The following is a 26,294-nucleotide window of genomic DNA, read 5'->3' on the forward strand; positions in this document are numbered from 1 at the left end:
GTTTAACTTGCCCAATAGTTAAACGGGTTAAACGGGTCAGACATCTAAAACTCGTATCCGACCCTATTAATAAATAGGTTAAATGGGTCGACCTGTTTACGACTCGAACCTGTTTAGGCCAAACCCAAATCTGTTTATGGCAGATCGAACACGAGTCGGGTTAGCGGGTCGGGTCATATTTTGCTACCCCTAACTCCAGCATAGAACCACCCAATTCCTGCAGAGCAGACCTCAGAGCCGAGCAGACCAGACCTCGGTCCCGCTAAGAGTCGAGCTGACTTCGACCAGAGGCCAAGCCGACCTCAGCCTCCGTCGAAGGTCGAGCCGACCTCACCCGCAGCCGCACCTGCGCGCGTTTACGCCCGCACATATGGCCGAACATCCCAGCCTAGCCAGCCCCTTTCCACGAACTATTACTTGCTAGCCGCGCCATGACATGCCAACCAAGGATCATGCCTTGCTGCCCCAGTCATGTTTGCTGTCAAGAGCCATACCCTGCCACACTTGCCAAGAGCTATACCGTGCCACACCAGCCAATACTATGCCGTGGATAAGGAGTACTCAAATCGTGTGCCTCAAGCGAGCCCTAGCATTGGTCACACGCCACCTGGCCAATACCATCTTCTTCTATGATGAGGATGGATCATATCTCAACCATCTGAGCACCCCTGTGAGGATTATAAATAAGCAATATCAAAAACACTCAGAGACTTTTTTTCTAAAAAAATGCTGGATCAACACTAACTTAGCCATCGGAGGGTTTTCGTCGAAATCTTTAGTCAAAGCTTTGTGCAAATATCTTGGAGCGCAGAAGATGACCCTCTTTCTACGTCCTAGTCAGTGTTTCTCGGCTTCCTCCGGCGTGGTCACCTTGAGGCCAAATTTCAACCCCAACAGATAGTATTTAATAACTTTTCAAGAATTTTGTGAGGTGATGGTGACAACAAATCGAGTTAGTGAAATTACCAGAGATTAAATTTGAATAAACTGAGTTTGAGTGGGATCTCATAGAATTTTATCTTTTATAAGAAAAAGAAAATTCCATGGTTTCAAGCTCTACACATTTAGCCAATGAATGACTGAGTCGAGCCGTTCTCCACTTCTTGTTTCTTTTTTTATACTCTTTAGCCCGTGTCAGCTCGTACGAGGGGTCCACCATTCCACTCCCCGTTAAAATGAAGGAAACGCATGCAGAGCCCGTACTGCCCGGGATATAAATCTTAACGTGTCGTCACCTCGCCTGCACTCCCCTACCGATACGATATTTACCCAAATCCCCCACTCACTACACCAACTTGCCACCCAAGTCCCGGACGCAATCAGCGGCTTGTCACATATGAAGGTAATCGCACCGCGAGTGATCGGATCTCCACCCAGGGAAAGCAGAAAAAGACCTGCGGAGAGCGAGATAAAGAGCCAAAGGGGAAGAAAATTGGAAGAAAGATACGTGCACCATAGTGACAACCCTTGCAACAAATAATCTACAAAACAATTGTTTTGAGGAACAAAAATATGTTACCCGGTGGTGGTCCCCACCTGACATGGCGAGCGTTTGAGAAAGGTGAGATTATTTGTTGAAAGGGTGGTTACTATAGGATTGGTTATACCAGATGGGCCCAGTGGAAAGCACAGGAGAGGTCTTTTCTGTGGGAAAAAAAACTGCCGCTCGTATCGAAGAGGTAGCGGTTTTGGAAGAAACGACAAAACGAAACCAACTCTCTCTCTCTACCCTCAGCACGCCGGTTTGCTCTTTAAATTGGCTCTGCTTCGAGGCTGGATCAACTCCTCCGGCCGTGGGCGTCCCGTAGGAGATTAAGCAGGGCTGGCGGCTCACGATACGGATCATGGAGTTAGAATTAAACTATGAGACGAGGAAGGGAGGGGAGTTGATGAGTTTCTAGTAGTTGAGTCGGGTGAGGGGGGGGGGAAGGAGGTGGAAAGGTGCGATTTTTATGGTTTTTTTGTAAGTTGAGGGTGGATGAAGAGGTGAAAGGAAGTGGAAAGGTGCGATTTTTATATGTTTTTGAAGTCAAGTTTGGATATTCGGGGTTTAGGTACCGATATTTTGGGTTTTCGTTGCGTTTCTTTTAGATTTTAGCGTGGTTTTGTTGGGTCAGTGATAGGTTGTAGAGAGTGAGGGGGTTACCACAGAGCGAAACAAAGGAGAAGCGCGAAGGATTTTGTTTGCTCTTTTATTTTGCTTCATGGATTGTTGTGAAAGATGATCCTCAATATTGGTGTTAACAAACTGTTACGAAAGAATCTGTCTTGCTTGGTGACTTTTATTATTTTCTGGGAAGGGTTGGTTTTTGTTTAGTTTTGTTTTCTGGTGCGGTAGATTGAAATAGTCATGTTCCTTGGTGATTTTATATTTGATTTCTGGCTTTGTTTTAAGAGTTTGTAGCAGTTGGATATTCTTTTTGAAGTTTACAAGTTTCTTGCTGGACCGGGATTGCAGGTGGATTAGAGTAGATTTTGTTGGTCTTGTAGTTACCGTTTTGCTTCTGTTCTTCTGGTATAGGAGCTTAAAAAATCCAGTTGTCTCTGTTCTCAAGCTCTGTAGGATAGGGTCTGAGGAGTTCTTATCAAAGAAACCCATAAAGGGGGAAACAGAAGAAAGAATAAAAAGGAGACCCTTGGGTCTTTTCCGTTTTTCTGGATATGGTTGCTTACCTTTGATGATCACTGAGGAGGATTCCCCAGCAGCCCAGGTGATCTCATGTTTTTGATAGTGCTAGACAATATCATGAGCTCTTATAATTTTAATGCTAATTGAGTTGCTATGTTTTTTTTGTTTGTTTGTTTGTTTCCATTCAGCTTTTGGAGTTGGAAAAAGTTATAAAAAACAATAAAAAGCAGAAGATCTGACTCTTTTATTTTCTTCTACCTCTTGGTGCAATTAGTCTTTATATGAAGTATTAAATCTTTTTTCTCTTGCCATTGCAGTTCTTTTTCGATGCTTCTGAGATCAAAGCTGCAAGACATTACACTGAGGCGGAGGTCTAGAGCATTTAGCAACAACCAAGGCCTCATGTCTGATGACACTTGCCTTCCATCTCCCACTGCCAACAATAGAAGGCCCACATTTTCCTCTCTCTTTCCCTCTCCAAGGCTCTTCTCAGGCTTTTCTCCGAAGGGTCTCTCAGACTGTGAGGCTGCCATGAGCCCAACCTCCATACTAGAAACCAAACCCTTTTCTGCCATTGGGAACCCCTTCTTCACTGATAGGATCCAAAGAAGGCCTATCAAAAATGCCGTTGCTACTACCACTGCTGATGAGGATAGACATCACCCCTGGGACAGTGGAGACTCAAAAGGCATTGGACTTGGCCTTGTTGATGCTCTCAACAATGAGAAAATTGATAAGCAGACCTCCAAGCCAGAGAGTAGGATGGTGATGTTTGGCTCGCAGCTTAAAATTCAGATTCCCCTTGTCCGATCCAGCTCCATGTCTCCTTCCGGTTCGATTGAGTCTCCTCACTCCTCAATCGAATTCGGTGTCAAGACTAAGAATTCTCAGTTGGCTTTATACTCGCCTGCCCGGAGATCTCCAATGGGATCGACCAACATGGAAGCTGATGTGCTAACTTCTTCTCCTCGCCTTTTTACGGGGTGCCTCTCCCCGAGTGAGATGGAGCTCTCAGAGGACTATACTTGTGTGATTTCTCGTGGTCCGAATCCGAGGACCACTCACATCTTTGACAATTGCATAGTGGGGAGCTGTGGTGTTGGATTCCTTGCTTTGAGGAAGGAGAACAGGTCCTTGGCTGATCATTCGAGCTATACTTCAGATAATTTCTTGAGCTACTGCTATGCTTGCAGGAAGAATCTGGGGCAGGGGAAAGACATTTTCATGTATAGGTTAGTTTGCTGATTTTAACATAATCTGGTGATTCTGGTCTATGAAAACTAGTTATAGTGCTTGCAACTTGGTACCTTGTCTATGAAAACTTTTCCATGGAGTTCCTGTTATAAGGTAGCCTTACTATGCAGTTATAAGATCATCAGGACATGGATTCAACTTATCGCTTATAATGAAAAAAAATCTGCTCTTACTCCAGTATAATTCTGAATCTATAGCTTATTTTTGATTGGCCGTATGTGCTGTTAGTAGGTATGTCCATATCAATTATTGGTTAATGCAGAATTTTAATCTTTTCTTGCTTGTGGTATCCATGAATGAAGAAGTTTATTTACTTGTTTATTTATGTTTTGGCTATGTAGAAGTTGTGTTTCGAGCTCCCACTTACGAACCTGTCATTGCTCTTGAGGTTTGCATTTCTTTTGATGATTACTGGGTCCAAAATTTTTGGGAAGGCATTGCTGATAACCCTTGATCAGAGCTTTTTCTTTCTCTGCTTGTGCCTCAGGTTGGGGTTGTTTTGAAAGTGACCTTTTTTTTATTCTGGTGTTCTTCTGCCTGAGCTTTAAATCCATGGATGTTGTAATTTGCATGGCTGACTGTTATCTTTACTATATGACATTCCTCCTTTGTTGTGTTCTCAACATAATTTTCTATCTGGGTTAACATATTTCCACTAGGTTCCATGTTCACATACATCTCACTTCTACCTCTTTAGTAAAGTTTGGGGATACCGCTTTGAAGCGGACACCTGATAATTCTCTGCTCTCTTTAGTTGGTCCCTCTGTTTACTAGTATTTCCTTCTTCCAATCTGGGAAGAGATTGTGGTACTTAGCATGAGAACTCAGGTGTGTTCTTGTTTTCTTTCAGAGGTGAAAAAGCATTCTGCAGCCGTGAGTGCCGTTACCAGGAGATGCTATTTGATGAAGAGATGGAGAAGTGTTCATCGGACCTCTTAGATTCGCTCTAGAAGGTAACTTTTTTTGGCATGCTGTCTTCCTTTTAATGGCTGAAAGAGATCCTTAAGCAGCCTCAGATGAGTGTTCTCCTTGTTTCTTATTGTAAATTTGTTAGGGTTATGAGGTTTTAAATAGTACAAAAAATTATCTTGTTATATATTTTTTGCGGCCGTTTCTTTCCTCTCTTTAGTAGTTTCTTTTCTTTTTCCAATGGAGGAGGCTGGTGTTGAGTAATCTTAGAGATGATTTACTGGTTGCTGCTGGGTTTTCCAGAGTTTTTGGCTGAGTAACGTATGAATTCCGGATTTATGTTTTTCATTAAGGATTCTATGTTGGGCAAGGTCATGTTATCCCCTGACCTTGACTGCTTTCCATGCGATAGTATTAGAACCCACTACCATCACATTTTCTTATCATCTGTCTCAGTTGGCATCTCATGTTAGTAAGAAGTTGGTAGCAGAATGAGTTTAACGGTGTCCATGGAGTAGGATGGAAATGATGCACTACACCCATCTTCATCCTAAATATGTCCAATATGTGAAATAGCATGCATTGTTTATTCTGTACTAAATAATAAATTATGTTATCATCAGTGGCTTTGTCCCATTAGATTGTCTTATTACAACAGGCAAATTAGGAGAACGTCTTTCTGTACATCTCCTTATAGCATGGAGTTGGTTTTCATTCAATTAAACACTTAATCTGATAGTTTGTCGAGGCATTAAATTAAGCATATTTGGTATCATACAGACTAAGTACAATTTATGCATGCGGTGTATGTTTAGTTACAGACTAGATGACATAACATTCAGATGTTTGAATGGGTAAGATGCATCTTTATGTAGGCACTCATTATTAAGCTAATGTATGCAAGTGCATCATAACCAAGATAATGGGCAATTTTTTCTTCTTTTTTTCCTTAGAGTTTAAAATAGAAGCAGTGAGAGACCTGGAATAGAGAATAAGCTCTGTTTCATCCTTTCTTTTGGATGAATGGAACTGAGTTTGACTAATGTGGTGCAGAAAACTCATGTAAAACATCTGTTGCTCTTCAAGTCTACTTGAGTTCTAATAAATAGGTTTAGGAAATTTCACACTATATGTGAAATAAATTAGATGTTGTTGAGTATGTCTTAAGTTTACAAGTTCTAGAAGATCGAGTTTGCATCAGTTCTCAAAGGTCAACTTAGGATACGAGTTCAAGTCTACATCGACTTAGGACACCAGTAATATATTAGCCTAACTTGACTATTGTAGGAAGACCAATTTGAGTCTAAATTGGTTTACTCTATTATATATATCCCTTGTGACCCCAAAGGAAGAGTGCAATTGAGTTTCTTAGAGATCAGTTATATTAGGGGCTAGAGTTTGTGAGGTAATCTTGTCCTCCGTAATTTTTTTTTTTTTTTAGTGAAGCTTTTACATTGTCTCTAGCTGTGGACGTAGGTCAATAGACCAAGCCACATAAATATTGTGTGCTCTTATTCTTCTCTTGTTCTTTTCTCTTTTTCCTTCTTGTTCCTATCGTAACAGATACTAAACATGCTCTTTGTTCAATATCAAATGGTTTGTGCAGGCAATACAGTGACCATCTATTTTATAAACTAATCTAGTACATTATGTGCGGTTTAGTATCTGTCTGCATCATAGAATCAATGAGCTAATCATCCAAATTGAAGTAGTAGTTTACCATGAGCCAGGAAAATTAACATTCATGGTAATCCAGTTCATTCAACTACATGAGATGCCATCTATCTTTCCTTTTCCCTTTCTCTCCTTTCTCATCCAAAAAGGGGCTGGATCCCAACATGACATGCAAACAACGCCTCCTTTCCCCCACAATGGGCAACTCAAGCTCGCTAGATAGAATACTGAGCTATGTAAATCCAAAAATTGACTATAAATCTGACCCAGCTTTTAACCTACTTGATAGTCGGGTTGGACTAGGATCCGTCTGGGGCCTGGATTTTATAATATTTTTGGATCCAAGCCCAGTCGATATCCCAAAAAATTTCAGACGGCTGGGGCAGGGATGTGTGGCTTGGCTCGGCCTGATTCCAGCCCTAATTGATAGTAACCTTCTAAGTAAGCCTGCAGGAGTTGGGAAGTTTGAGAGATTAAAGGGTATCTGCTCTTCACAATTTGAGGACTATACCCCTTTATTTTGTGAGCTGTTGATATCTTCATTACTTACCATTATTAATGCCTTTCAGGCTTGAAGGTTAACTTGGCTATAAGTGCTTGGTTTTCCAGCTTTAGTTCCTTTTGGAGAAGATAAGTAAAATCCAGAGTGCTTGACGGTTCTATTCAATCGCAAGGTGTTGAATGTTATGCATATGGAGCTCTCTTTGACTTGATAGTTTTGTGATCGGCAGCAGCCGGTAGTTAACAAGGAAACTAGATTGTATGGTTGGAAGTGTCGAATTTTATCATCTGGTGGAAGGCTAGTTTCAGTATTATCGTACCTCTCATTTTGTTATATGTTTGTTTTCTTAAACACCTTGTTTACTTGCTAGATAGCCAAGATGAGCTTTTATCTGGAAGGGAAAAGAATGTGGTGGCTGGCAGTTTTTGTTTATAAAACAGGGAATGACTTGTAAATTAATAGGTTAAGGTGGCTGTGTGGTTACTGATCTAGGAGATTTCATTTTGGTTTTATTTCTGAGGAAGATATTTCCAGAAAGAGAAGAAGGAAGAGCACCATTTGAGATCTTAATGATAAAGGAGAAATCATTATTTGGATGTTTTGATCACCTAAAACTTCATTGTATGAACTAAACCACCTGAAAACTCTAAAAGGTGCTACTTGAAATCTCTAAAAAGATTTCTTCAAGAACACAGTACTCATTTATGACTTTACTTGTGCATGGATGTGAATAATACTCTATTAAATACTTAGGGTATGTTTGGTTGTTTAGAAAACAGTGGAAAAAGAAAAGGAAATGGAAAAGATTTTCCAAGGAAAAAGGAACATTATAGACTTATAGTCATCTTGGAAAATTTATTTCCAACAGGAGAATTTTAGTCAATTTGGTAAAATTTATTTCTGTTTTTTTTTTTCCAGTTTTCCAATCATTGAAACAGCTACAAAATACAAATTTTTCTGAAACTTTAAGCTTCCAGAAGTGTTAAATTTTTAGCTTATGATTCAGCATGCACTATCTTTTGATCAACTCAAAAGACCACTATGGCTAGGGGTTTTGGTTGCAGGAAAGTGGTCAAATGGAAGGTGATCGCTTTCTGGAAAGTGACTTTTAAAAAGTGACTTTTAGTAAAAATATAGTTTTATTGTTTGGTTTGTGTGGAAGTAACTGTTGAAAATGTTCGATTTTGAAACTTTGAGTTTTTGATTGTAGAAATAAAAGTGAAGCTGAAAGTGGCTTCTAATCACTTACGCTGTTTTGTTGAAACTTTTGAGTGCTGGGACAGAGTCACCCTTAAAGCGAGGGGTGAGATTAGCCCCACTGGATTCTAGTCATTTTTTCACCCTTTTTAATTTTTTAATTTTATAAATATTATATTTTTTAAAACATTGATTTTTCTTACTATTGACATCATAATTTCTATTAGTCATTTTTAATTATGAAATTCTCTCTCTCTCTCTCTCTCTCTCTCTTGTAAATTATTAATGTCTGAAGTACGTAGTAAATTACAAGTGAGCTATGAAAATCTTTTTAATACAGAACGACCAAGGTGAACTCCAAAATTTGAATGTTTCCCTGGAGATGGAAATTGTTTTATTTTTAATGATTTTCTCAATGTTTGAGATTTTCCAAGTTGATAGCTATTGTAAAAAATAAAAAATGAAAACATGAGAGCCCATCATCTTGGAAAACAAATTATAAATATTATTGAAGATAAGCTAATATATATAGGGTGGGGGGGCTTGCAACCTGTGGCTCCCAAGACCCCAGATTGAGTATGATAAATTTCACAACTTCCTCAATCATACCCCAAAATCTCATGTTTTTGTTATGTAGTGCAATAAAATTTGTAATCACATATAGTGTAGAAAGCTCTTTGCGTCGCATGAATGCCACTGTATAAATATCTAAAGCATAAACCAGTGTCATTGATCACATTTGTAGTCCTGAAAACGAGTAACAAACGAGACTGTTAAACACCTGACATGCTGCATCCAACCTTATAGGTTGGTAGTTAACATGGCAAGGATGGGGAGACAAACTCCCCTTCATGGTTGCTTGATAGAAGCACCGCATATATAGCCATAGCATCTATGCCAGGTATAACAATGTATATAAGAACTTATGAACAAATGATACAAACAATTCAATCGGTACGAGCAACAAAGTAATAATAAGCAGCAGTATACAATCCACCTGAGAGTACACTCATTGATTGAAAACCATCATTGTACCACCAAAAACCAATTTAAAAATTGGAGCAATGAAATATAACATGAAACTATAAAGGCATTTGATATGAATTGTGGGACTGGAAATGATCATTAGCTCAGAGTGTGAGGACTTTCATATCATTAGCAGCTATGGAAAAAGAATTATATGGTAATGTGAGTCATAAATAATAACATGCTAAGATTCAGAATCACAATAATACAGTATTCAAGTTTGAGAGATATACCTGCGGAAGACATATTGAATACGTTCCTCAATCACCTGGAATAATAGCGGCTGGATCTTTCCTTCCTTGCTCCTCATAAAAGATAGCTGTCAATGGGGCAAGCTATCAACCATATGGAGAGGAGAGGGGGATCTAGCCTTTATATAAGAAATATAAGGGAGTTTTTCCATCAAAGGCTCCAAAATCCTAATTGGGTTTCCTGGCCTACATACCAAAATTACCACAATAAATAGGACTCAATCCTATACATCCAAGGTGCACAAAACCCATAAACAAAATGATCACACATTATATTGGGTTTAATCATAGTACCATTCTGAGCTATACGTCTAATCCGTTTTATAAAACAAAAATACGCAATCAGTGTAAGCCCATATTTTGAAATTATTCTAACATTTTTCTACTTGGGCGAATACGGATTGTCATATTAATTTAAAAAAACTTTGTTTAGAAAACGACTCTCGGGTTAGACTACAAAAGTGGCCACACATATAGCTCAAATGATAATCACCTTGGATACATGATCCGATCCAACAAGAACATCAACATTGAACATGGAAGTCGTTACACCATTTAATCGATGTAAGACCACTCCATAGCTACAAATGCTAACATCCTTATCGACATGGATTTCTATTCTCTAACCAATGTGGTAGTATGTAGTATGAATTTAGCACCAAAATTTGATCAAAAGTGTGCTAATTCATATTGGTCGTCATAAATGCTTCAAAAGAAGCCACATGTCTCAAAAGAGACTTACATCATGTCTTTATGCATTATATCTCGAGATCAAATATAATTATAATTTTTGTGCACAAAAAACAGAATTATAAATAGGGAGATAAATATTTTTATTATTGGAAGAGGCTGTACCCAAAGCATATGGGTTGCCTACGTACCTCGTAAAGAGGATCAAGCCAAAACGTAGTTCTTTTACATAAATAACTTCCACTAACCCAAAATATCAAAAGTTTCCACAATGCCCATATTGGCAATGTGTCTTAAAGACTTTCGGTGCGAGTCTTTTAGTCAATGGGTCTGCAATCATTACCTCTGTATTTATATGCTCTATTTTTGTCTGCCCTTCTTTAACTTTATCTCTGACTATCAAGTACTTCATGTCTATATGCTTAGAGCCACCAGAACTCTTGTTATTTTTTGAAAAGAACACCGCTGCACTATTATCACAGTAGATGGTAATTGGTCTCGAGATGGAATCAACAACTTTCAGTCTAGAAATAAAATTCCTTAAGCAAATGGCTTGGACCGTAGCTCCATAACATCCCACAAATTCAGCCTGCATAGTAGAAGAAGCCACTAGAGTTTGCTTAACGCTTTTCCAAGAAATAGCACCACCAGCGATCATAAAAACATAACCTGAAGTTGACTTCAGAACATCTTGACATCCTGCAAAATCAAAATCTGAGTAGCCTACCACCTCAAGATGATCTATACGCTGAAAGGTAAGCATATAACCTTTAGTCTTTTTCAAATATCTCATAACTTTCTTAGCTGCTTTCCAATGCTCTTGTCCTGCATTCGATTGAAATCTACTAAGGACGCTTACTGCATAGGTTATGTCAGGTCTAGTGCAAACTTGAGCATACATCAAGCTCCCTACAACACTTGCATAGGGTATGTTCTTCAAAGATTCTCTTTCAAGTTCATTTCTTGGACACTGGGCTTTGCTAAACTTATCCCCTTTTACCATAGGTACATCACCGGGTGCACAGTTTTGCATATTGAACCTTTCTAGGATGCGTCGTATGTATGTCTTCTGTGAAAGTCCCAATAAGCCACGATCTCTATCACGCTGTATCTCAATTCCAAGTACAAAGAAAGCTTCTCCAAGATCTTTCATTTCAAAATTAGCAGATAACATTTTTTCTGTCTCATGAAGTAACGCTAGGTCACTGCTGGCAAGTAAAATATCATTCACATGCAAAACAAGAAAAATGAATTTTCTCCCACTGATCTTGAGATAAATGCATTGGTCCAATTCAACAAAAAACAAGAGAAGCACAACTTCATCAAATTTCAAATACCATTGTTGGGATTTGTTCAACTTACACACTAAATTTTTCTTTCCCTCTATGACAAAATCTTTAGGTTGCCTCATGTAAACTTCTTCACTTTGATATCCATTTAAAAACGCTGTCTTAACATCCATTTGATGAAGCTCCAAATTATAGTGTGCTATAAGTGCCATGATAATTCTAAAGGAATCTTTGGACGAAACCGGTGAAAAAATCTCATTATAGTCAATGTCCTCTCGCTAAGCGAATCCTTTAGCAACCAGTCTAGCCTTTTGTCGTTCAACATCTCCTTTTGAGTCTAACTTGGATTTGTAGACTCATTTGCAACCTATGGCCTTAACATATGGTGGAAGTTCAACAAGTTTCCAAACTCTATTTTTCTTCATAGAAGGCATTTCATCTTCCATGGTATTCAATCATTTATCCGAGTCAAGTTTTGTTAATGCTTCATTAAAAGAAATAGGATCAATATTACGCCCAATACTAAAAACACTTTTTAGTAAGTAGATAATATAGTCATTAGGCAATGCAGATCTTCTTTTCCTTTGTAATCTCATAACATGTAGTTCAGAAAATGACTCAACTATAGTTGGAGGAGGAATGTGATGCTCTTCTTGATGCCCAGGTTCCTCATTAATTGTTGCAATCGGCTGAGAAATAACTCTTTTTTGTACAACGAAAATTAGAACCACAACTTGATCCGGTACAGCAAAAGTTTTCTTTAACACAGAACTCTCACTATTACCAACATCATTTTCTAAAAATTTCGCCGTAATGAACTCAACAATTCTGGTGCCACGATTAGGACAATAGAACTTATAGCTTTTTGATCTATCTGGATACCCAATGAAAAAACCAGGTGTGGATTTGGGGTCTAATTTCTTTTCAGAAGGATTATAAATCCTAACCTTAGCTAGGCAGACCCAAACTCCAAAATAGGCTAAACTGGGTTTACGACCTGTCCACAATTCAAAAGGAGTTTTCTTAACAGCTTTACTAGGAACCCTTTTCAGAATGTACATGATAGATTTCAATATTTCACCCCATAAGAATTCTGGCAAATTTGTTCTACTCATCATACTCCTAATCATATCCTTCAGAGTCCGATTACGCCTTTCAGAAAACTATTTTGCTCAGGTGTTCCTGGTATTGTGTATTGAGGAACTATCCCACATTTTTATAAAAATCTAGCAAAATCACCCATGTTTTGACCGGACTCGTCATACTTACCATAGTATTCACTACAACGGTTAGATTTCACAATTTTAATACTCTTCCCACATTGCTTTTCTATTTCCATTTTAAATATGTTGAATTTCTCAAGAACGAGAGATTTATCACTAATCAAGTAAACATAACCATAATGCAAGAAAACATCAATGAAGGTTATGAAGTACTTGTTCCCACATGTAGTAGAAGGTAACGGTCCACTAATATCGGTGTGAATTAGATCCAGAAGACCATCGCTTCTAGTGGACCGCTTCCTTGTAGTTTTAGTCGGCTTTTTCCTTGTGCAATCTATGCAAGTGTCAAAGTCCGAAAAATTCAGAGAGGGTAGAATCTCAGCTTTCATCAATCTCTCCATTCGCTTCCTTGAAATGTGCCCTAAATGCTTATGCCACAATATAGAGGAACTTCTTACCAACCAATATGGGAAGCCAGCAAAATGGCATTGTATAATATAAGCAATTAAGTTTTTTTTTTTGTTTCTAATGATTAGATGCTAGGGTTGTTACCACTATTAGTTCTTGTAATTATTAGGGTTGGGCGGTCTCCCTTTGATTACCAAGACTAATCAAATTCCCTCGGGAAGTTGGTGACTGCAGAGGTTTCATTGCAACAACCACACCCTTCTATGCTAAAATCCCAAAGCAAAAGGGTATTCAGATGATTACAAAAAGAACCCTTTTACCATGTAGTAGTAGTAATCATATCAATCTTAATTCTCTCTTTGTGAGCACTCTAAAGTTCTAGTTGACCCAATGCCAGGGACAACCGGTTAAGGCCCATGCTTGAGGAAATAGGACGCCAGTGTGCGGTATCCGGTATTCAATGTTCAACGTATGTCACCTACTCAATCTATCCACCAGCAAGCCTTAACGAGTAGCAAAGGGATGGGTGCCGTTCTTCCTCATCTAGCATTCTGCATGGGAATTTTTCTTCTTGCCTTCAGTATTTTCTTAATGTTGCCAGAGCTTCCAACATGCACTACAAGGCATTTTAAGTTTGATGCATGTGATGTAGCTAGTTTCAATTGGAGATCGGTGAGCTATAGTTATGCTAAGCTAATAGAGCATAATTCAGTATCTTATCTCATGACGATTTGGTTTCATAGGTTAGGATGGTGCTATTTCTATATCTCGTTTCCATCTCACATAATTATTTTCAGTCAAGGTTTCAATAGCAGGCAATTGGCTTGAAAGGGAAGAGGCATTCAAAACTGCGGAAACAACATATTTTATTTAATATCATCCAAATATGATGCATGCAATCAATGGATGATAACATATTTATCTAATCAACTTGGGCTATTAATTAGATAGTCCGTAATCAACTTGAAAAACATATAAGTAAACATATAAGTCTAATTACGATAAGAGCCTCGGTGCATCATTGTAGAGTCGCTTTTGGGCTAACAACACAACACGCTATAAGGTACTCTTAAGACATATCATGAAGCTAATTAACAAAATCACATCAGCTTTCGAAATACCATCACTTTTGGGCAGAATGATGATTCTAGGCTAATGCAATCCCATTAATCACTTCATATCATTTTTCCAAATCATCATATACAATAACACCTTTGGGCAAGATATTACATTCAATGATTTGGCAAAATGCAATGCTACCCTTTTTTTTGTTGTTGTTGAGAAAATCAGATAAATATCAGTGAGTGTGCCACTTTGGTGACTACCACCCACTTCAATTTCAAAATATTCTCTTAATGGGAAAATAAGGATAGTCTTTATGCCCAACAAATTTCAATCACAAAAATAATGATTTATGTGACAAAAACATAATCATCAAACATGCTTCAAACATAATCAAAAATACATGTGATTGATTAAAAAAGATGTTAATTACAAAAGGCATATATGGCAGCAACAAATGTCCAAAATTTAACAATTTATTAATTTAACACCTCAATAATTAATATGCATGAGGGCCTTGATTCAGATTATTCAATATTTAAATAACAATTAAATGGGTTGCTAACTCTTAGCCCCATGCCCAAAACCCATTATGGTGTTATATATAAGAGCCTAACTTGCAACCATGGACCAATTTGGATTGGGCTTCACAAAACGCAAGCCCAATCTAAAGAAAACCTAAACAAATTTTCTCCCTATCTTCTTCCTCCAGCTGCGCCGCCTCCCCTGTTTTTTTTTTTTTTTGTTTGTTTGGGAAGTAGCCCGTGGCTGCTACCCATTGCTGCCCCATGGTGGCAGCCCGTGGCTGCCACCCATGGCCGCCACCCACGCTAGCCACTGCGAGTGGCCAACGACGCTCCCAGGGCCGCCACGACGCCCCACGGCCGGCCGTGGGGTGGCTCGGGACACACCCCGGCCCGCAGCGGCGGCGTCCGCCTGCTGTGGCGCCATGGAGCGGCCGTCCGCTCGCGGTGGTGGCGGGCGAGCCGCCTCGGCCTCCTTCCGCCGGCCGTCGCACGACACAGAGGCGTCGGCCAGCGGAGAGGAAGGCCCTTCTTTTTTTTTGAAGCAACCTGTGGCTGCCTTCCATGGCAGCCACTATGCCGGCCACCACCCGTGGCCGGTGACCCCCATCTCCAGGTCGCCGCGACGCCACGAGGCGCGTGGCCGGCCCGTGGAGTCGCCGAGCTCGGCCGTGGGGTGGCCGGGCTCGTGGGGTCGGGCGTTCTCCCGTGGCAGAAAGATGGGAGCCACCTCGGCTTCCTTCTTCCACCTCGCACGACGCAGAGGCGCCGGCTAGCGGCGACGGAAGCCCTCCTTTTTTTAAAAAAAAAGCAACCTTCTGCAGAAGGAAAAACACAGAGGAGTTTTTTTTTTAATAATCCGAAAATCATACACAATCATATTTCATGCAAATCTAAAATAAAATCAAATCAGATATTTGATTATCAATGGAAGATGCAGAAGATCCATTCACCAACGCATAAAATTAATCCATAAATCCAGATGAAATCATAATTGTGTATGATGGAAGATGCAGAAGATCTATTCACCAATGCATAAAATTAATCCATAAATCCAGATGAAATCATAATTGTGTATGAAGGATTCTAATCCTAGCATGGAGGCTCTGATACCATTTGTAACAACCCAAGATCTCACCCAAAATGACTAACCGAAAGGTATTATTTGGGTTCCTTTATTCTGTATAAGTACCCAAGATCTATCCAGCGAATAACCGATGTGGGATTAAACACACCCCCGCACGGGTCCTCACATACTCTCCCTGTTCAAGCCCTAACGTCCTCGTCAGGCTAAGGGTTCATATCTATTCAAATCTAATCACAAACACCACGATTGGCCCATGGTCAACCCCAATGGATCCGTGCTGCAGTGTCCCCTAGTCCACATAGGTTATGGGCCGGGTCCACTTTGATACAAATTGTGAGTCATAAATAATAACATGCTAAGATTCAGAATCACAATAATACAGTATTCAAGTTTGAGAGATATACCTGCGGAAGACATATTGAATACGTTCTTCAATCACCTGAAATAATAGCGGCTGAATCTTCCCTTCCTTGCTCCTCACAAAAGATAGCCATCAATGGGGCAAGCTATCAACCATATGGAGAGGAGAGGAGTACCTAGCCTTTATATAGGAAATACAAGGGAGCCTTCCCATTAAAGGCTCCAAAACCCTAATTGAGTTTCTTAGCCTACATACCAAAATTACCACAATAAATAGGACTCAATTCTATACATTCAAGGTGCACAAAGCCCATAAACAAAATGATCACATATCATATTGGGCTTAACTATAGTACCATTCTGAGCTATACGTCTAACCCGTTTTATAAAACAAAAATACGCAATCAGTGTAAGCTCATATTTTGAAATTATTCTAACAGGTAATTCCTCCAAGTGGCTTCCTCTCGATGCCTCTCTAATCTTCTACCACCTCACATAGAAAAAGGTGGTTGCAAAGGTTGCCACCTAAATGGCCATCTAATTTGCAGCCACCACATTTGCTACGAACTCTAACAGCATTGTAAGGATGAGCCATTGCACATAAAAACATCCATAAAAATCTTTCATAGGTCAGTTGATCTATTTAAATTCATAGAAAACCATCCATATAAATTCTACAAGAGCCATCCTTATGAAGTCCTAATAAAACATTCAAAGATCCATAAAATTCTGGGCATTAAACCCCTCACAAATTGTGCAAAATTGGGGAAAGGTGTACTTTGGGTCAAAAGCAACTTCGGCTTCACACTTTAACTGGCTATTGCTATCATGGTCGACCTAAGTCCCCTTGGGGAAAGTGACTTTGGTCCACGTCTGCACAACTAGACCCACAATATTTGCTATTCATTTGGGCTTTGATTAATTTTACTGCGCTTGATTGTAAATGCATTCTACCACGCAAAAGAATCATGTTACAAGCTAAAATTTTATGGAATATATGTTTAAAATATAGAAAAGATCTCATTGTATTGTTTAATAGTAAATGCAGAGGAAGGGGGCAAAATGTACAAAGAAATTACAGGCCTAAATGAATATAGGTAGGATGGGGTTCACCATTTCTCTTTCTATTTCGGGCTCCTCGCCATTTTTAACTTTTGCATGACCCATAATAACTCAATATCTCACCCGCAAAGACAAGCTCGAAGGTGTTACTTAGGTTTCTTGGTTTTGTGTACGTATCCAAGATGCATGGATCCTCACATATCCTCTATATATAAATCTTGGTGTCCTCGCTAGATCAAGGAATCAAATCCATTCAAATCAAATTATAAGTACGACAAATCCAATTACAAACACCAGGATCAACTTGTGGTCAACCCAATTAGACCCATGCTGTAATATTCTCTAATTCATATGGGCAATGGACTAGGTCCGCTTTGATACTATTATAACAACTCAAGATCTTATCCAAAAAGACTACCCAATGAGCAGGTTAAGCAATTAAGTTTAGATTGAGCTCAACCCAAGTTGCACCCGTACTTTCTTTTGATAGTAGAATTATATGCATGCCAAATGCAACTTGTGCCACGTTATTAGTTTATTGGTTGATGATTTGCAAGATGTGCTTGAGTAAGATTTTCTTGGATCATCTGAGAATGTATTTAGCTATCCGAAGTAAGGGCATGATAGCTTCATTAGTGTATTTATAGCTTCCAATTAGCTGATGAATTACTAGCTCGGAGTCTCCAATTATCTTGGTGCACCTGCTCTTAGAAAAAAAAGACAGTCTAGCGCATGAGGTTCCTCATTATAAGGTATGGAAAGGGTCACATATATATAGCTTTATCTCTGCATGCAGAGAGATTGTTTTTATATGTTTAACGTATGAAACTAAGATCACAACCGAGCAGGGCCTCACCCCAGCTACCCAATGCCCTACCTCAATCTCCTACCTACTTGTTCAGAAAATGCTAACCAAGCATCCCTAACCACCTTCTACCCTATTTATTCTATTTTCTAATGGTTTATTTGCTTATTTTCATATTATTATAGTAAATGTGGTGCTTTTGTTCTGAAATACCACATTTTGTACATACTGTTGTTTATTTTCGTATCTTTTTAAATAATACATATTGATCTATGTTACTTCTATGGTTTATTCTAGAAACTTCCGTCAATATGCCAAAGGATACTATTGTATTTGTATTGGGCAATGGAGAGACCCAGCCTCAAGAGGTATATCCTAGACAGATACACTTTGGAAAGCTTTTTAAACAATTCAAGTTATTCAGCAGGTGCTATGAATTTTGATCAATTCTAGGTTTCGATGGTTCGTGCTATGAGGTACTCTTTGATGGAAGATCAGTAGTTGCCCTTTAAAAAATAATCAAGATCTTGCTCAGATGTTCGACCATCAGATATCATGCAGTTGTATGGATCTATATATGCACTTGGTCGTAGTGATATAATATTGCAAGAAGTAGGGGATGACAATTACTCGGGCAAGAGCACCAATACAAGCAATTCAAATTATAATCAGGCAACCAAAGGCATAAAATAATTTTGCGAACACTGCAAGAAGTAGGCGATGACATTAACTCAGGAAAGAGCACCGCCAATACAAGCAATTCAAATTATGGTCAAGCAAACACAAACATAAAATAGTTTTGCAAATAGAATTCCAATAATCAAAATTTTTATTATACAATTTTTCAATGCTTGCTTATTAATATAGGTAGTTTTTCTTTCCATGCCTTGCAAATTATGTTTTCACTACAAATGATGGTATCTCTCTTGGGAAGTTTATTGTATAATATCCTCGATAGTCTCTATATTTGGTACAATTAACTTTTATATATATATTTTGAAAACCGGGTATTAGACGTCCGATAGTTACCTATTTTTGTAAGAGCAATAAAATATATGTATTGCTACATTCTATCAACTTCTCTTCTAAGAGTTTCTGAGATAATAATATCTGTGTTTTCTCATATCAGAAATGCAGTGCATAAGCAAACTATAGACAAAGGTCCAACATTTATTAGATATAATACTCATCACTAATATACAATGAAAATTCAAGCATATATCATTCTTAAAAATTTAGAATTTTGTATTATTTTCTCTAAGGTAATCATTAGTATTTGAACAAATATGTGGAATGGTTTTTTGAGGTCAGGACTGATTGGATTACAATCAAATCGGGCCAATTTTTTCTTGATCAAAATTAGGCCTAGACGATATATTGGTTAAGTTATGTCAAATAAAAAATACAAGAACTAAACTTGATGAGGAATTTAGATTGAGGCCAACTTTTGAACCCAACCCAACCCAACCCAACCCGTAAGTCTCCAAATACTGATCGAGTCAGGTTTAATCAGGTCTAAATTGGGTCAGGACATTGGTCGACCCAACCCATTTGCAACCAGGCTGATGATAGTAAGAATCTTTTGTTGCTAAGAGATTTATTTTTCTTTTCCGAATCTTTGGTTGGTTTATATCGGTGAGATGGATTAGGATTTTTGTTATTCCAATTCGGGGATTTTTGTGTAAGCTGTCAGTGATGGCGTATAAAGTTTGCTTTGTCGAGGGCTTATTATGTTACAATTCTGTTTTTTCCCCCATTTGGAGGTCTAGGGTTTGTGAATGTCTTGAGATTATTGATTATGATGTTTACTTAGCACTTTCTTGGGTTTAAGGATATATAGGAGAGCAATTGGTGATGGCGAGCAAGGTTTATTTGTTTTTCCATCAAAGGCTTTGTGTTGCTATTTTACTTTCTAGCCCTGTTTAGAGGTCCAGGGTTTGTGGCTGTTGAGAGATGATCACTTCTTATATTGTGCTAGGGACAATTTACTTCATCTAGGTTTGGATGGTTTCTCAGGCAAAGGTCAAGTTTGTTTTGTTTTCTTCTTTTCTCTCCATCATGCCATTTTATGAATAATAGTTTTGAATTCATCTGAGTCTCTTCTTCCTTTGATTTTGTTTTTTTCTTTTTCGTGGTGCTTATATTTTTTCTACCATTGGTGATTTCCTACAATTCGAGGATCCTCATGGGACATTTTCGTTGTTCCTCATGAGTTTCTTTTCTTTCTTTTATTGTTGTTCTATGTACTTTGTCCTTGTTATTTTGTTGTTTTTGTATCGAAAGGTTTTGCCCTTATAGTTTTTCTTACATGTTTGAATTGTTTTGAAATTGAAAATTTTTACTGGTCATATCATGGTCAGAAATGTTTTAAGATGGAAAATTGCATGGCAAAGCAAACCAGTCCTTATTTTATGTTTATGTATGGAGCAAGGTGATATTCTAGGTGATGTTGTCTTCTAGTTTGGTGATTTGGTTTTGTCGTCCTTGGTTTCCAATTCTTGCTATGATTTGTTTCATTTCATAGATTTTAATTGTCCAATTTTTTGAGTGGGAAGAGTGGTTCCTTTGTTTTGTTGATTTGTCGTTTCCTATAAATGTTTTATGAGTTTTCAATAAATGGAATTAGCTTTGGGTTTAACTAGGGTGTTTCGAGTTTTGATTGTCTTAGAAAGATTATTTTTTGTGTTATTCCTATTTTTATTAATGTGTCCTATATTTTCTACCTTGGTATAGACTTGTCTTAGATAGATTGCATTTTTTGTGTTTTTGAGGATGTTTTAGGGTTCGTTGAGGTGGGTGTGGTTTAGCTGCTTTTACTAATTCACAAATCTAATTTCAAATAATACAGTTGAAAATTACAGATTGCAAAGTGATCATAGATAATAGTGCATGATAACCTAACTTGCATTGCTATTGAATATTACTGTTGGTTTGTAAGTACGGAACTAATATATTTCTTTTGTTACTCTCTCTCTAATTAGACTTCATTCCTTCCAAGGCAAGAATCTACAACAAGTATGCCTTACAAATTTAAATAGAATGGTGCTAAAAGAAATTACTAATTAACCAATATTCATTTTCTACATGTCTGTCATTATACACTCTCCAATTAGATGTCATGTTGTTTATTTTTGCATCTTTCTAAATAGTAGTCATTAATCTATGTTGCTGATACTGTGGTTTATTTTAGAAACTTCTGCTAATATGCCAGAGATTACTATTGTATTTGTATTGGGCAATGGAGATACCCAATCTCTATAGGTAGATCCTAGAAAGATGCGATTTGGCAAGCTTTTCAATCAGTTCAAGATATTTAGTAGGCGACATGGATTTTGGCCAATTGTAGATTTCGATGGATTGCGCTATGAAGTACTCTTTGATGGAAGAGTAGTATATTTCCCTTTAAAAAATAATCAAGATCTTTCTCGGATGTTTCGACACACCAGAAGTCATGCAAATGTACGGATCTATGCATTTGGTCGTAGTGGTAGAATACCACAAGAGGCAGGAGATCACAATAATTGAGGTAAGAGCACCAATGCAAGCAATTCAAATTATGGTTAAGCAATCATAGTCATAAAAATACTTTTGCAAATAAAATACTAATAACTAAGATTTTAACTATACAATTTTTCCATGCTCCCCTACTAATATAGGTAGTACTTCTTTCCATCTCTTGCAGATTGCATTTTCGACATAGATGATGGTATCTCCATTGGGTAGGCTACTATTGCAGTATCTTATAATTGTTGATAGGCTTACATTTGCAACAGTTAATTACTTCTTTTGTATATACTTATGAAACTAGATATTGGACATTTGATTTATTTTTTTTTTTGTGAACAACAAGAAAATATGTGTGTTGCTATATCCTATCGACTTCTCTTCGAAGGGCTCGTTTGGTTCGCGGAAAAAGAAGGGGGAAAAGGGTGGTCAACGGAAAAGTAATGAGATGCCTCTTGCTTGGTTGGAGTTTTCAAAGGAGAGAGATGAGAGAGTTGTATTCCCATAGGAATATGAATTCCACATTTCATGGAAAAGTCTTTTCTATGAGAAAAATGGAAAAGTTACTTTTTCATGAGGCGGAAATCACTCCATCTTTATTTTTCTCAAAAAGACCCTTCAACATTAAAGAGACATTAAAGACCTAATTTTTATTAAGGGTATAATATGAATTATATATAACTTTTCCAAGCAAGTAGATGGTCAACCAAACATAAGCACGCTGTAAATCTGTAACTTTTTCATGTTTAACTAAACATACCAAAAGTACATTCTCAGGCATTCTCTGCCTAAAAATCTTTTTTTCAGGAATCATATTTCTAGAAAAAAAATTGCTTCCCGCGAACCAAACGAGCCCTAAGAGTTCATGATATAATAATATCTGCTTGTTTCTCATATTAGAAATGCAGTGCATAAGCAATCTAGCAACAATAGTTCTGATGCTTATTAGACATAGTACTCATCACTAATGTACAAGTAAAATTCAATATATATTCTGAATTCATCATTCATAAAAATTTACAATTTTGTGACTTTTCTCAAAGGTAATCCCTCGTATCTCAACGAACACCAGGAAAGGTTGCATTTGACTAATGTTATCACATATAAATTTCCGCATCCAAGGGTCATCCTCTACTCATTTGTCCACTAGCTTCTTAGAAACACTAGCTATACAATAGTAGCATTTAATAACTCTAACAGTCTCTTCCTATCATTTGTTTTATGGTAGATAAGCACCTGCATGGACACCATACAAGCATTTAATATTAAGCACCCAAGTTACCACAAGCTTTGATAAAAGTTTTAAAATTTTAATTGGATGTTGCAAATTTGATCTTTGAAATTATCATGACATGCCAAATACAATATGAATAGTAAGTAGCAAAGAAGTACACCAGCACGGCTTTGGCAAATACCTAATGATTGTAGGTACTAATTATTTTCCATGATAATCATTGCAATTATCTAGCACTGCTTTTAAGACTTAGACAAAACCACTCTCAAATATATCAGCTGCCTCCTATTTCACCACAACATACACTGGTGGGAACATATCTCCATTTACATCTTTAGAAGTAACCAAGTAGTACTACTCCATTCTTGTGTCTTAAAAGGTTTCATCCATAAATATCAAAAAGATCTACATCAAATAAGGAAATACTTGCTTAAAGAAGGAAATAAAATGAATAGGTGGGTGAGCTGACCTTTGGTGGTTTTTTATTCTACTACAATACCAAGGCTTAATTCAAGAATGGCATCATAATACTAGAATAGCTAGTTATTAGAAAGTGATATGTCACCATAGAATACCTTTATGATGTTGCCAAGCTTGGTGATATGGCAATTCCATACCATAATCTCAAAAAATGGCCTTTACCATATGAATAGGCTCATATAATAAAGTATGTTGTAGTGGAGTATCTTAAAGTTTATCTTTAGATCTGCTACATAAAACCCTTAGGTTGCAACTGAACTTGCAAACTTCCATTACAAGGATGAACATGGTTCAGCTTTTTTGTAGAAAAATAATTATATTTCCTAAGCTAAGAAGCATGAGTATACAATCTACACCCCCATAAAATATGAATTTGATGATCACAAAAGCTGTAAATTTGGTCGCGAAGAGTTTCTACATCCTTGAACTCATGACTAACGCATTTTATAGAATACTTCCAAGCATCTTAAGAATGTCTTCAAGGTATAGTTTCTCTACACTAGCAGCACTTGTTTCCTTTATAACTAGTTTTGCAAGGGCAATTTTGCTCAGCTTTATATGATGGCTCACTTTTATCCAAAAATGTGAAGAAAGACTTTATTTCAAGGACGTTAGGCAACTAAACTATTTGCAATTAAGATAGTTTTCATGGACCACATTAAATGTTGCTATATAGAAATAAGTTTATGTATTTGACTGTTAAGTATGTAAAATAAAACAAAAGTATACAATAGAGACAATGCATCGAAAACTATACTAGATGTGTCAAAAATGAACAGTAAGTGCATGTAGATATCTATTTGATATGTGCTATATGGTAACAAGTGTGTAGACGATCATTAGCTTGGCACAGTCGAAGATTATGTTCGATAAAAACAATAAGCACACAAAATGTTTATTAAATACGTACTACAGAATAGCAAGTGTATTTTGATGCATAATAATAGATTTTAAAATGCCATAAAAAAGAAAATAATAAGTATATGGGATATTAGATTTTCTGTATTATCTTAAGTCAAATGGATAATCATTTAATGATTCGATCTTTTAATTCAATATGAATTTCATGCATGTCATGGACACCTTTATCCATCAGGAGAGTAGTAAGCACACTACTATTGTTTGGAATATAAAATTAGATATCTATCATTGGCAAAACTAAATGCTCCCATCCCTATGTCATGTGAGAGAAAATTGGTGACACTTATTGCCACATTAGCACATAGCCATAAATATTGAGCACATAGTGTCTTTCAAGTCCTTCAACAGTTTAAGCCAGATTAAGCCCGAATATTTTCCCCAAAGCAAGCTTCCAAATTCCATCTAAAAATTTGAATTTTAGTCAAAACAATTTTCCAACTATCACACTTTCAAAAGCGAAAATAAGAACAGATAAAGAATGGCAAAGAGATAGCAGATGAATAAATAAAACAAAAGATTGGTGAAAAGAAAGAGAAATAATTTCCCAGTACCTATAAGTTTCCTCCATTAAAGAAATGTAGAAAGGTTTGAAACTTGTAACCTACCTTAAACACTTAATCCATTAAAGAAGTCCACTATTCATAGATCTCATTCTATGAAGCCCACCACCACCAACAAACCTTAACATGCTTCAATGAGTTAAGTTTAATGAAGCGTAGCCTTCTCCCTCCTCCTCCTCCTCTCTCTCTCTCTCTCTCTCTAGGTGGTGGAAAGGAGAACACCTTGGCCGAAAAGCATGTAGGGGATTAGAAGAGGAGAATGCTGCTAGCAGGACCCTAACAATAATGATAAATGTAATTTGGTCTCAAAAATTAATTAACATGGGCTAGGAGTCAAAGTAAAACACAAATCCTGAATGGAGTTAAATTTATGGTCGTTAGGGGCAAAAGATTATTTACAGTCTGGTCCATAAAGGGTCTAGATATCAATTTTCCAAAAGATAAAACTCTGAATGGCTTTTGGTATGGGGTGATGACCCCAAGATCAATGGTGATATGTATGGAGGTGATGAGACTACTATATTTAATTTCACCTTAGTGATCTTATATAGTAGTAATCCCAAATCACCCTTACTCTTAAAATCACCGTCCAACCTTGTGATGTTAACTAAAGCCTAGAGATTGGATTCCCAAGATGACCCTAGAGTAGTAATATTGGATTGAAATTTGAAGACACAAAATCCACTTAGTCCAACAGAAAAAATTGGCCCAATTCCCCAAGAGGCAAAAGATCATACTATATTATAGTATTCATGATATATATTACATTATAATATTGTGAATCATATTACTGTCATATTATTGTTCAGTTATATTTATGATTATAATAGAAATATATTATTGTGCTTTATATTTATATTATGAACCTGTTTAATCTATTAGTTCCATTTGCCTTATTTTTCTAATTGAAATAATATTAGTATTAAATAATAAGATAATATAAGAATAAAAAAATGTCAATACTGTAATAACATAATTTATATCTTTATAGGATTAATACTTTTGCTAACAAAACATAATTTTTCTATGATTTATTTGAGATTTTTTTAATAGTTGCAAAACATATAAAATATATCAGGGATAGCATACCAAACAAGTTACTCATGGATACTTGAGGATCTTTAATTGCTAGAACATACCATATTAAATGCGATAATTTTAGATCGTCAAGGATTAGATTATCTTGAAATGAGGATCATTAGTGATCTAAGATTATTGTAGTGATCCCATTTGGGTTACTAAATACCATCCTAAGCAGTGTGCACCAGATCAATGGTGATGTGGGTGGAGGTGACTAGATTAATGCATTTAGTTGCATCCAATGATATTATGTGACAATAATCCCAAATCACCTCCACTTCTAAAATCACCGCCTAACCCAGTGATATTAATCCTATAGTTGACGATGAGTTTCTAAGATCACCATATGGCAGTCATATTAGTCTAAAATTTAGAGACAAAATGCCCCTTAGTCCAATAGGTAAAATTGCCCTAACTATCTAAGGAATGAAAAATCATATTATTTTAGAGTGTTCATGATATATATTATATTATAATATATTATTAATCATATTATTATTATAATATTATTGTCATATATATTATTTTCCATTATTTGCCCAACTTCCTCAAATCCACCCACC

General features: G+C 37.1%; 1 protein-coding gene across 10 annotated transcripts; it reads left to right on the top strand.

Annotated features, from left to right (window-relative positions):
- Window positions 1–1,675: 1,675 nt before the first annotated feature.
- LOC103718086 (FCS-Like Zinc finger 8-like) lies at window positions 1,676–25,492 on the top strand. Of its 10 annotated transcripts, none has more exons than XR_003387697.3 (5): window positions 1,676–2,711; window positions 2,947–3,861; window positions 4,734–4,836; window positions 21,143–21,478; window positions 21,635–25,492. XR_003387697.3 is itself a non-coding variant. In XM_039116322.2 (4 exons), exons 2-3 carry the CDS (start codon window positions 2,957–2,959, stop codon window positions 4,831–4,833), a joined length of 1,005 nt encoding a protein of 334 aa, XP_038972250.1. In that variant the 5' UTR covers window positions 1,676–2,711; window positions 2,947–2,956; the 3' UTR covers window positions 4,834–4,836; window positions 18,250–18,701. The 10 variants fall into 10 exon arrangements, 6 of the variants coding, with proteins under 6 accessions (XP_038972250.1, XP_038972251.1, XP_026664647.2 ...); XR_015986957.1 differs by having other exon boundaries at window positions 21,197–21,478; XR_005507079.2 differs by having other exon boundaries at window positions 21,299–21,478.
- The last annotated feature ends 802 nt before the right edge of the window (window positions 25,493–26,294 follow it).

The sequence above is a fragment of the Phoenix dactylifera genome, chromosome 5 (genome assembly GCF_051530095.1).
Source record: "Phoenix dactylifera cultivar Ajwa chromosome 5, Ajwa_hap1_PhDact_Kaust_v1.1, whole genome shotgun sequence".
Taxonomy (NCBI): Eukaryota; Viridiplantae; Streptophyta; class Magnoliopsida; order Arecales; family Arecaceae; genus Phoenix; species Phoenix dactylifera.